Source organism: Ranitomeya variabilis, chromosome 2 (assembly GCF_051348905.1).
Source record: "Ranitomeya variabilis isolate aRanVar5 chromosome 2, aRanVar5.hap1, whole genome shotgun sequence".
Classification (NCBI taxonomy): Eukaryota; Metazoa; Chordata; class Amphibia; order Anura; family Dendrobatidae; genus Ranitomeya; species Ranitomeya variabilis.
The window spans coordinates 479,450,665-479,464,182 of record NC_135233.1 but is presented as its reverse complement, the minus strand read 5'-3'; the positions used below and the strand labels follow the sequence as shown (position 1 = coordinate 479,464,182).

Genomic DNA, 13,518 nt, shown 5'->3' with positions numbered 1-13,518 from the left:
TGCACACAACTTATTATATTTACACTCTGACCGTCTAGTGCTGGGCTGACCTTAAGACCCCAGCAGCGAAAGTTACCACTGGTAGTCTTTAGTGTCTGGGAGTAGGGGTCCCACGCACACTATTACTCTGATCCCACGTACGCTGCCACCACTGTGAAGGAAGCCCCGTTCCTTCCACGTCACCAATCCGTGACGTCACTACACAGGCCCAGCTCTCCGGCGCCCCCTTTGTCTCTCAGGTCAGTAAGGGAACTGCACCTAGAGCAAATGGCCGCCGGGGAGACTGCCCTGTTACCCACACTGGGTATTCTAAGATTCGCAATCAGAGTAAAAGGATCAGCCCAAAATTAATTTATGATTTAATTGCTGTGAAGAAAGCCCCTGTTCCTCCCACGTCACCAATCCGTGACGTCACTACACAGGCCCAGCTCTCCGGCGCCCCCTTTGTCTCTCAGGTCAGTAAGGGAACTGCACCTAGAGCAAAGGGCCGCCGGGGAGACTGCCCTGTTACCCACACTGGGTATTCTAAGATTCGCAATCAGAGTAAAAGGATCAGCCCAAAATTAATTTATGATTTAATTGCCTTAAGGGCGCACTAGGTAATTACAAGAAATATACAATCACAATATATCAAGAGTTACAGTCAGAGTACAATATAACAACAATGATACAAGGCTTAAGGTATAAAGCTGGAGGTCACTTTACCAGGTTAGAGGTCGCTTGTGGAAGCCGGGGGGCGCAGCGTTCCGCAGGTCCAAACTTTAGTTGCCGGGCAGCCCCCAGAAAGCGTGTGCTTGCCCCCCTCTGGCTGGCGTGTGCCCTGTTTCTTAGTCGGTCATCTTCTGTGTGTCACCCACTCTCCACATGGTCCAGCTCTTAACCCTGCCGTGTCCCTCCCCCTGTAGCTGGGTGGGCTTAGCAATCTCCACCCCTCTGCCTCCCTGCAAGATTTATTCCAATATCTAATAAATGGGATAACTGCTCTCAGGATGATCGGATCAGCCCACGGGCAGTACCAGCGCCTGTGGTTTGTTCTGCCGGTCGTACTGGGATCAAACCTGGACCCATTCGGTCCCTGTGGGAGGCTGATCTCTATATCTCGGGTTTCAGACCTCCCACGGATACCGGAGTCGCACTATTAGATGCACCATTTCTTTAGGACGAGGGGAATATTTTTTATGAGCCGGTACCTCGGACGATGCGTCCATAATTCACGATTCCATGTCAGAGACGGTTCGGCTGGACGACCATACTAGATGTGTATCCAGTGGCTACTTGACATGCGTGCTTTAATTAAGCCCCCATGCATTTCCAAGCCCCCTGCTGGTGTGGTTTCCTCCCTGAGCTTTGAAGTACCTTCTGCAATCTACACTGAGCTCAGCCAATTACCATACTAATAGGCACTATGTTCATTAGAAAAGGTGGGGGCCAGGAGCACTCCTCTCTGCAGACCTGTGACCAGGAAACAAAATGGAGTCACGCCAATCTGTGTTAGTATGCCCGTCCAAGATGGCGGCTGTTCCCTCATCACAGTGTATAACAAGATTATATCGATTAAGAGCACAGTGCTCCGCAACCCCTCGGCTCTTACTACTTTCGTGAGGGCGGTGCGCTCCCCATTGATTGGACAGAGGCATCACACCCCGCTGGCCTGAACTGTGCACTCTCCGATGCTGCAAGCAAAAGCAGTTATCAGAAGGAGAGCACTGCCACTACAGCTGGCTGGATTTATGCCATCCCAAGATCAGAGGTCCTCGCTCAGCACAAATATGTTCGGTTTTACTCTAGTTAGAGGAGTATTAAAGAAAGAAAGAACGGATTTAGTTTTCAGTTTGCAGCAGAGACACCTCATACAGATGTGTCACATCCAATTATGTTCTTCGGCTGTGTAAGAACTAATTATTACCTGGGGGAGGGTAACACTGTAACAGCCTTAGTAATTTCACAGAAAGCCAGGGAGCGGGGACAAAATAGTACGTATAATCCTGAAGGTCTGTGGAGGCCGACGTGACAATCTGCAAGGAGAAACACATGAAGTGAGAAAGTGTGATGACGACACCATACTGATACTGCACAGAGGAGGCTTATGAACAGTCTTAGATTTGGACAGCTCCGAACCAAGACTAGATGACCCAAAATCATTACAACTGCTTGTCCTAGATGATGAATTTGATGCATCTTTGGACAATTTTGCAACCCCCTTTAGGCCATTTCCCTTTATTTTCTAAGCCACACCCCCTTGTTTATTGCGCCAAAGAATGTACAGAAATTATGCTCCTCACGAATCCCAAAAACCGGGGGTAGAGTTTCATCATTACCCTACTCAGCCGAGACACTGCAAGGGACACCGAGGTCTTGAACTCCTCAGGATTCTTCTGTGCCAAAGTAGTGATCAGACTGGTGGCAGCGGTCACAACACCCTGCAAGTCAAAGAAAAATCCAGATAACGACATCCATATGACCAGATGGCATCAGCTTTAGATGAAGGCGCCCACCCAGTTCTGGTCGCCTAGCTCCAGGACTCCACAGAAAAGGTTTAGAAGCTCTTCATACTTTCACCATCGCCATGGGCCTACAAAACGCTATTCCAAATCCATGGTGCCCTGGATTCCAATAGAAACGTGAACACTTCAGGTGTAGTGACGCCCTGGCAGGCTTATATTCTACATAGGAGCTTGTACATGGGCTATCCAGTCACCAGATATTGAGGACCTCTCCATAGGATCCTCTTGGAGAGAACATTCTGCAGTACCCGGCAGCGGCTGCTACACATCGAATTAAGCTGTATAGTGCGGCTCTATTCAATTTGCACATCCGGTTTTCGGTCTAATTGATTAGTGGGGGGTGTCAGACACATCAATCTGAAGATTATCTTATGGATAGGTCATCAATATAGTAGGACTTGTAAACCCCTTTAAATATATACGTTTTCCTTAAAAGGCGTCATGTAGGGTCACAGGCAGATTTTGAGCGGGGGGCGCCATATCGCTTTGTAGGGTGCCAAGCTCCATGGCAAGGTAGTGAAACCATTAGGCCAAATTCGGGTCAGATGGCCTATTGCCCATTTTTGTGACCTATCCATGCATGACATAAGCCCCCCTTTTTAATATTGATCAATTAACCTTGGTGTAAATAGTAGAGGGTCTCTTTTTTTAGAGTTTTGTTATATTTGGGACTTAAGTCGCTATCTGATTTTTTGTGTTTTTTTGCATGGTGGTGGTCCAATTCTGCAGCAACCTGCCGTAATTGGGGGGAGCAAGCGTAAATCTGAGCATCACTGTGTTTTGACTAATAAAAAGGTGGTCCAGGATGGGGGAGACTTTCTTCCGAGGGTCCATATGCCTTATGAAGCAGATGCTATCAAATCAGATACAGTTTATGGAAGGGAAAGTGGAAATCCAGCTCACCGAGTTTGTGGACACAATCCTGGGACGGTGCAGGGATACAAGCAGTGTAGTCAGCATGTAAGAATCACGCTCAAGGAAAGTAATTAAGATCAAAAAACTTTGTTGAAACATATTAAAACTCAAATTTTAAAAATCCATGGAAAAAAAATTGTAAGAAAAATAAAAATAAAAATCAGGGATGGGCCTCCCGCGTTTCTAACACTTCAGTTCTTAATCATAGTACAATCCAATAAAGAGCAGAATCCATTTTATAGCCAAGGAAAGGAGAAGGGACTATCATATATTGAAAGAAAAATCACAATTACTGGATAGATGATGGAATATGCTGCTTTAATACATGAACATGAGGTCAGATCCAATATTCATTCCTTTTGGAATGTGTGTATATACATTAAAAAATTCAAGCGATGAGCGAACGTGCCTGAATAAGGTGTTATCTGAGCATGCTCGGGTGCTAACCGAGTGACTTCGGTGTGCTCAAATACTATGTTCGAGTCCCCGCGGCTGCATTTCTCGTGGCTGTTCGACAGCGGCAACACGTGCAGGGATTTCCTAACACACAGGCCTTGTATGTGTTGCGGCTGTCGTACAGCGGGGAGACCTGCAGCCGCGGGGACTCGGACACATTCTTCCAGCAGGTCAAAATCACTCGGACAGCACCTCGTCTGAGCACGGTCACTCATCACTACTCTATACCTTAAGAAACAAACCAAAAAGATTAGGCGTAACAAAGCAAACAAAATTAAAAAGAATGTTTATATTAGGTATATAGAACAATACCGGCGTGTACATCCTAAAAGGTTGAATGGCAAAACCATTCGAAACGTGAGAAAGCAAAGAAACCGCTAGACATGGGTGTAAGAGGAATGCATATGGCCCAAAAGGTGATATAAAACACTTTTATTGAACAGTGGGTGGCAATAATTGGCACTGTGAGCTTGTGCGGGCGCACTCTGTTGCACACAGTGCCAATTACTGCCACCCACTGTTCATTATAAAAAGGTGTTTTATATCACCCTTGGTCCCATAGCCACTCCTCTTACACCCATGTCTAGCGGTTTCTTTGCTTTCTCTATACTTTGAGGGAAGAGATTCATCTCCGGTAATTTCATAATATGGTTATACTGGGTATAACATAAAATTATACGTTTATTTTCTGTACATTTTTTCCCTTACTTTGTTGTGCAAGGTATTGATCATGAGATTTAGAATTGGCTCTTCTTTTTTGCACGGATTAACATTTGTCTTCAATATCTTCTTTCAAAAAAGATGGATAACTCAAAACCACACAATCTCGCATTGGTTGCTTTGACTGATCAAATGCGCAAGTATACTGATTACTGCGAGGAACTTCACCTATACTCAATGTTACTTTTTTTTTTTTTTTATTGAAGAACAATTATTTTTCTTTGCTCGATGAAAGTTTTTCTATAATGCCAATGTTCCATTGTTACAAAATTTTCACCTAATTTTCAAAATATATATACACACATACATTATATATATATAATATATATATATATATATATATATATATATATATATATATATATATATATATATATATATATATATATATATATATATATATATATATATATATATATATATATATATATATATATATATATATATATATATATCTATCTATACCTCTAGTCCCAAAGCGTCTGTTTCACAGATTATGTCCTCATCATTTGGCTTGGCTGAGACATCCATACCGAGTTTCGGTGGATACATAAATGTGATGAGTGAACGTACTGGGGTAAGGTGTTATCTGAGCATGCTCGGGTGCTAACAGAGTGTCTTCAGCGTGCTTGAAAAATATGTTCCGAGTCCCCGTGGCCCCATGTCAGAGTGACAAACACTGGACGTTGGGGCCTCCCAGTCAAGTGAATGGGGTCAGGGTACTGTTCTGCTACCCCAACTTTTTGTAACTGTCCAGCCGAACCTGAACATCCAGGAATCCGCCCATCTCTACTCGTGATCAATCGTTTACACAACGGTAAAAATAAAAAAAAAAAGTACAGAAAATACACCTATAATTATTTCTACCCAGTAGTCAAATTGTCTAATTACTAATATCATTAAAATATCTGACCATTTTGTACACTAATAACTCAAATATTTTACCAAAGGGTTATGAAATGGTCTGTAAATGTGGAACCACTATAGGCAATATTATTTCACCAAGTGATCACACCAATAAAAAGATTATTTATGAAAATTGGTTCTTTCGACTGTGGTAAAAGAAAATGGTGCAGTGTGTGTCTGTATAGGAAACGCACAAAACCTGCACTTTGACTTCCACCAGTAAAAAATCTAAAATTAATTCCTGCATCACTTGTAATGACAAATGGTGTGGGTGCTACTACATGTGAAGCCTGCACATTACAACACGGGGGTTTTACTCACAATAGGTGTCAGAACAAAAACTACACCAAGCTTCTCAGGTGCCTCCCAACACTTTCTGCAAATCCACAAAAGGGAATGTCAGCACTTGGAGGGTTAACGCAATCGGGGAAAAAAATATCCACACCCAAAAAAGGAGGAGATAAATCTCATCCCTTAGACTTAGAGTATAGAGGCTTCTTGGATCACACATGCATATATTCCAAAAGGAATAAATATTGGATCAGACTTCAGGTACATGTATTGAAGCAGCATATTCCATCCATTATTATAGCGCCATTTATTCCATCATCTATTATTAATTATTATAGCGCCATTTATTCCATGGCGCTTTACATCCAGTAATTAGGATTTTTCTTCCAATATATGAACGTCATTTCTCCTTTCCTTAGGTATAAAATGGATTCTGCACTTATTGGGACTGTACTATGATTAAGGACTGAAGTGCTCGAAACATGGAAGGTTTTTTTTTAATTTTTTTTTAAATGTTTGAATTTTAATATGGATAAATAAAGTTTATTTTAATTACTTTCCTTGGACGTGATGCTGGATTCACCCTCCATTTGCATTCCAGTTTATTAAAGGGGTATTCACAAGTTATCCCCGAAACACACAATAGGAGACAACATCCCGATTGCTGAGAGTATAACTGGTGGGACTGCCACCCAACCTACGAATTAGGGCTCTGAAGAGCCTCGTGTGAACAGAGCGGTGGGAGATCATGTGCAATGCAGTGACCAATTTTTGGGATTGTCGAAGAGCGGGAGAACACTGTGCGCCACAATCTCCAGCGGCCTATTAAGAATGAATGGAGCCGCAGTGCACATGGTAGACCACCGCTACATTCACACAGGGCTCTTCAGAGATAGGGATTAGTGATGAGTGAACGTGCTGGGATAAGGTATTATCTGAGCATGCTCGGGTGCTAAACAAGTGACTTTGGCACGCTCGAATACTATGTGCGTGTCCCCGTGGCTGTATGTGTTGGGGCTGTCGAACAGCCGTGAGACATGCAGATGTAGGACTGGAACATTATTTGAGCACACCGAAGTCACTCAGTTAGCACTGGAGCTTGCGCAGATAACACCTTATCCGAGCACCTTCACTCGTCACTAATCACAATGAAAGCCCACTTACCAGATGCTGATCGTTGAGAAGATGAACCACCCGTGAGGTCCACTCATTGGTGAGTACAAGATCTGGAGACGTGCGGTAGAGGCGCAGTAGACAGAGAGCAGCGCTCTGTTTAACACTGTCCATTGTGTCCCTAAAGGAAGGGACATCACAAAGGCACATTAGAAACTCGTATAACGTGGGCACATGGATCGGCAGATTTGTCCTGAAAGTCCTACATTAGGTGGACCCAAATCACTACATCTAATCCGTTATACATCGGCTGATTCACAACAATAGATTTAAAGATGTACGGTATTTGGCCATAAGAATCCTTCCAAGGTTCTCAGGATAAGGCTGCACCCCACACCTTGCCTCTAGGACTTCTGGGTTCTTATTTGGGCCTCCAACTTTTCACATATTGGCATATACAAATATACTGATTATACTATGAGCCACACTATCTCAATACCTACATATTTTCTGAAGTTAGACCCCTGGCACTTTATGAACTTTACACTCGTAGATGCCTTCATTAAAACGTGGAAGAAAATGCACAAATTTTGGGGGGTTTAAACCCCAAGCATAGCCTGACAATACAAATACAAGATCAAGACGATCCAAATGTGAAAGAACCAAAAATCTCCAAAATCCAAATACTGCATCTTCACCAAGGAAGGCCTTACCCAGCAACCAGAATCCGGGGAATCTCTCCGGCAAAGGCTTCTGCCATCTCTCGGCTCCCGACATTGGCAATGCAGTGCAAAGCCAGTCCCATAAAAGTGGGGTTGCGGCTGGACAGGTCATTTTTGATGGCGTTGTTAATGAGGCGGATGAGTTCACTGTTGGAGTTCACCAGCACGGAGATGAAGAGGTAACCCTGAAAGAAGCAGCCAGCGAACAGTTAGTACACCTGTAGGAAATAAAATGTGCTTCCGCTGCAGTACCAGGCACAGCCACTAAAATATGTATGGCACTGTTCCTGAAAATAAAGGGGACGCAGCTTCTTCAATGATCTGATCTGTGGGGGTGCGAGGAGGCAGACCCCCGCTGATATGACAATACTAAGGGGAGACCTTCAATATCAAAATATCAGACTTCTTTAATATTAATTTAGATTTTTAAAGCGGCTGTCCCTTGATTCAACAAATAAAAATACATCTGGATTCCCACTCAAACACTCACTTTAGAAGAGATTTCCCAGTTTCTGAAAACCCATTACATGGCTGTAGTTTAACACCACATCCCTCACCCTCCCCAGGTCCAGCAACAAGTCTCTGCAGCTGCTCCGTAATGGGTTATTGTCTGAAGCAATTATGTCAGATCAACGCTGCAGACAATCCGTGAGCTCAGCGTCTCGTGCAGTCAACTCTGACACAGCCACTGGAAGCAGATCTTGACCCGGGGAGGGTGAGAAGAACAAAGGGTTTGCTTTTTGTTTTTATAAACTGCAAACCGAAGGACGGGTTTATGCTTCGATGTGTCCAGTGGTCGCACATGCTCAGTCCTAACACCTGGACTCATGGACACAGATGGCAGAGAGATTGCTCCTTTTTCAGGCTGGTCAGTAAGAACTGTTGCATCAGAAGACACTTTCTTACTAATCTTGGACACATTGCATGTTCTTAGAAGGCAAAAAAGCAAACACCAGGGGGTGCCACCCAACCACCAGGGGGCGCCACCCAGCAACCCTCTTTTGTTAAAGAAGTTGTCCACTACTATAACCTTTTTTTTTTTTTTCATAAATCTTGCTATTATGGGCCACTGAAAACATCTACTGTGTTTATTTTAGCAATATTACCTTTTATCATGCTGTAGCAGCACATTTTCAGTGCTGGATTCAGCTCTCATGGGGTTAATCGACAACTTCCTTTCTCCTGAGTCATTGTGCTCTAATACTACAAGTTCCATGATCCATTGCACTGCTACTAAGCACGAACCTACCACACCCACTCCAAAACACACCCAACCCCTCCCTCCTCTCCCCCCTCTAGCTTCAGAAAGATTTGTGATGTCATTTCTGTCCAACCTCCTCTTTTACATTTGTCCAACCCACACTCCATTACACACTGATAGATATGAGATAGACAGATGGATAGATAGATAGAGATGAATACATACAGATATATCTATATATCTATGTCTATTTCCATAGATATGTCCATATCCATGTTTCTAAACCCCTTCACCCCCTGGAGATTTTTTGTTTTTGTTTATCGCTCCCCTTCTTTCCAGAGCCATAATTTTTCCGTCAATATGGCCATGTGATCTTTTGCGTGACAAGTTCTACGTTTGAACGACACCATTGGTTTTAGCATGTCGTGTAGCAGAAAATGTGAAAAAAATTCAAAGTGCAATGAAATGGCAAAAAAGTGCAATCCCACACTTGTTTTTTGCTTGGCTTTTTGGCTAGGTTCACTAAATGGTAAGGCTGTGTGCACACGTTGTGGATCTGATTGCAGATCCGCAGCGTTTTTTGCTGCACTGAATTGCATCAAATCCGCAGTGTAGTGTACAACCAATGTAAGTCTATGGGAGCCGCAGACTTGTTGTGCACATGCTGCGGAAAAAGCCGCACCAAAACCACACCAAGAACTGCATCAAAACCGCACCAAAAACTGCATCAAAACCGCACCAAAACTGCAAAACTGCACCAGGTTTTGATGCAGTTTTTGGTGCAGTTTTGATGCAGTTTTTGGTGCAGTTTTGATGCTTTTTTTGGTGCGGTTTATGCGCGGTTTTAATGCCGTTTTTGGAAATAAGTAAATAAACGGAAAATGTGCATGATTTGAATGGAAACATGCATGAAAAAACGGATTCCAAGGCCGGATGCATCATTTCACAGCTCAGTTTCATACTTTTTTTGCCGGATCCGTCGCTGTGCGGAAACAGCTTTTTTGACGGATCCGGCAAAAAACGGATGAAACTCTGAGAAAAAAACGGATCCGATGGAAAAAAATGGATCCGTTTTTTTCAAAACTCGCCAGATTGTGCCTCACGGCAAAAACCTGATGTGTGAAAGCAGCCAAATATATGGATAGATACATCTATGTATCTATAGATATATCTATAGATAAATATATCTATAGATAGATATATCCATAGATATATAATAGAAAGGCCGATGTTTCTAAGGCTACTTTCACACTTGCGTTTTCCGCAATCCGTCTTTTTGGGAAAAAAACGGATCCTGCAAATGTGCTCGCAGGATGCGTTTTTTACCCATAGACGTGTATTAGTGAAGGATCGCGACGGATGGCCACACGTCGCGTCCATCGTGCAACGGATGCGTCGTGTTTTGGCGGACCGTTGGCACGTCCGTCGCATCTGCCATTTTCTACCGCGCATGCGCGGCCAAAACTCCGCCCCCTCCTCCCCGGACTTCAGAATGGGCAGCGGATGCGTTGAAAAACTGCATCCGCTGCCCACGACGTGCACAAATTTCACAACGTGCGTCGGTACGTCGGCCCAACGCATAGCGATGGACCCCTGCCGACGCAAGTGTGAAACAGGCCTTAATGAGCGTTTAATTTAATAAAAAACTGAAAAAAACGGCGTGGGCTCCCGCGCAATTTTCTGCGCAAGAGGGGGAAAGCCGACGGCCGGGGTCCAATATTTGTAGCCTGCTATGAATATCAGCCCGCAGCTGTCTGCGTAGCCTTTACTGTATATTAAAATAGAGGGACCCCCCCAAAAAAATGACGTGGGGTCCCCCTATATTTTATAGCCAGAAAGGCTATTCAGACAGCTGATATTCATAGCCTAGAGAGGGGCCATGGATATTGGTCCCCCCCCTGCTACAAATACCAGTCCGCAGCCACCCCAGAAATGGCGCATCTGTAAGATGCGCCAATTCCGGCACTGAGGCTGGTTTCACACTTGCGTTTTTGGACGCTGCGTTTTAGCGCTAAAAAACGCATGCGTTTTTTTTCCTATACTTAACATTAAATACGCATGCGTTTTTTCGCATGCGTTTTGACGCGTTTTCGGCAACGCATGCGTTTTTGTACGCGCGCGTTCATTTGCAGAAATGCAACCTGTAGTAATTTTTAGCGGCTTTTTTTGCCGCCAAAAAACGCATGCGTTTATTTGCGGCAAAAAAATGCATTGCTGTCTATGTAAACGCATGCGTTTTTAAGCACATGCGTTTGTTTGTGTTAAAAACGCATGCGTTTTTATAGAAAAAAACAGAAAAAAACACAAACACCACCCACCACCATCAGGGTGATAAAGGGATCCAAACCCTAACCCTACCCCTAAGTCTACGTTCACATTTGCGGTCTACGCCGCAGCGTCGCCGCATGCGTCATGCGCCCCTATATTTAACATGGGGGCGCATGGACATGCGTCGCACTTGCGTTTTGCGCCGCATGCGTCCCTGCGGTGCCCGCGTCCGGGCGCAGAGGACGCAGCAAGTTGCATTTTTGCTGCGTCCAAAATCAATGAAAAAAAGGACGCATGCGGCGCAAAACGCAGCGTTGTGCATGCGTTTTGCTGCGTTTTTGTTTGCGTTGTGCGTTGCGGCGCCGACGCTGCAGCGCACAACGCAAATGTGAACGTAGCCTAACCTCACCCCTAACCGTTTAATGAACATTTTCTGACAGTCATAGTGCCACGATATTTCAGTGCCACGATATTTCAGTGCCACGGATGTACGTGCCACGGATGTACGTGCCACGGATGTACGTGCCACGGATGTACGTGCCACGGATGTACGTGCCACGGATGTACGTGCCACGGATGTACGTGCCACGGATGTACGTGCCACGGATGTACGTGCCACGGATGTACGTGCCACGGATGTACGTGCCACGGATGTACGTGCCACGGATGTACGTGCCACGGATGTACGTGCCACGGATGTACGTGCCACGGATGTACGTGCCACGGATGTACGTGCCACGGATGTACGTGCCACGGATGTACGTGCCACGGATGTACGTGCCACGGATTTCAGTGCCACGGATTTCAGTGCCACGGATTTCAGTGCCACGGATTTCAGTGCCACGGATTTCAGTGCCACATATTTCTGTCACGTTTACGGTTAGGGTTGATGTCACCGCTCTATAGGACCCTCAGTGACACACTGACAGGAGGCAATGGCTCCTGCAGTGTATCACTGAGGTTACTAAAGTTCACTGGTCTCACTTTATGGCAAAAAACTGCGTGGGAACTTTCTCATACAGCATGCCATAAAGTGAGACTAGGGACTATTTTCTCACAGGGGCGTAGGAATACATTGTGGGGAATACATTGTGGAAGGATACCTTCCTTCCCTCATTGTGTTCCTGGTGCCCCTGGTGAGTGGTTGCGTCAGCTGATGCTCCTGCTCTCCACGGGAGATCGTCGTGGGACACTCGTTTTAATTGGATTTCTGCGGATCAGGGAGTATAGTGTTTGTTTATTATTTTAATATTTTTTACAGATGACAATGGCTTCGGGGATCAAAGTGACAAGTGATGGTGAGTATGTACTCTATGTTTTATGTACTGTATGTCTATATGTACTGTATGTCTATATGTACTGTATGTCTATATGTACTGTACTGTACGTACTGTACTGTACGTACTGTACTGTACGTACTGTACTGTACGTACTGTACTGTACGTACTGTACGTACTGTACTGTACGTACTGTATGTATGTACTGTACGTATGTACTGTACGTATGTACTGTACGTATGTACTGTATGCGCATGTTGTCGCATGTCGTCGCATGGCGCATGTCGTCTATGTGTTCTATGTACTGTATATGTGTTTTTTTTTTTGTTTTGTTTTTTTTTTTTACATTCAACACATTAGCCGGATGATGGGACTACTACTGTCCCATCATTGGCTAATGTGTCACTCACTGTCACTGTAGCAGGCAGAGCCCGATGGGACTTGTAGTCCCATCGGACATGCCTGCACACAGAGACAACGCCGCCGCCACCACCACCGCACAGCCACCTTCAGCACCTGCGGCCGCCGCCAGGGCACCGGCCGCCGACGCACCAGCCGCCGCCGCCAGGGCACCGGCCGCCGACGCACCAGCCGCCGCGGGACCGGTCGCAGCCACGGGATCAGCCGCCGCCGCAGCACATCTCAGCAAGCAGATCCCAGCACCAGACACCTGCAGTGCACAGCCCCGCCCGCCCCCAGCAAAGCCCCGCCCACCCCCAGCACAGCACAGTCCCGCCCGCCCCCAGCACAGCACAGTCCCGCCCGCCCCCAGCACAGCACAGTCCCGCCCGCCCCCAGCACAGCACAGTCCCGCCCACAGCCCAGTCACTCTTGAGTGACTGCTGACTGTGCGGCTGGGACACGCCTGTTACTGACGTCACGTCAATTTCCAGAGTCTGGAAATTGACGTGACGTCGGCGGAAATTAGCGGTGGCTGCAGCCTGGGGGTCACGTGACCCGGACTCAGCCACCAGCATAGCGCCGCTCACAGGGGAAAAAGGCAACGCAAGGTATTTACACAATTCATCAGGGGCCCCGGGGGGATACATTGGGGGGATAATTGAAAGTAGTGGACAACCCCTTTAATTATTCCATATGAAAGCATTTGACAGGATTGTGCAGAAAAGCTGTTCATACATGATGTT

The 13,518-nt window shown here is 45.5% G+C and overlaps 1 protein-coding gene across 2 annotated transcripts in view; it reads right to left on the bottom strand.

Moving 5' to 3' along the window:
* The window catches only part of AP2A2 (adaptor related protein complex 2 subunit alpha 2), an 87,268-nt gene that overhangs the window by 38,909 nt on the left and 34,841 nt on the right, over positions 1 to 13,518 (bottom strand). For both annotated transcript variants that reach the window (XM_077287841.1, XM_077287843.1), the window contains exons 4-7: positions 7,619 to 7,812; positions 6,957 to 7,086; positions 2,319 to 2,420; positions 1,907 to 2,015 (exon numbers count right to left, since the gene is read on the bottom strand). In XM_077287841.1, the coding sequence (XP_077143956.1) occupies positions 1,907 to 2,015; positions 2,319 to 2,420; positions 6,957 to 7,086; positions 7,619 to 7,812 (535 nt within the window). The remainder of the gene's footprint in view (positions 1 to 1,906; positions 2,016 to 2,318; positions 2,421 to 6,956; positions 7,087 to 7,618; positions 7,813 to 13,518) is intronic.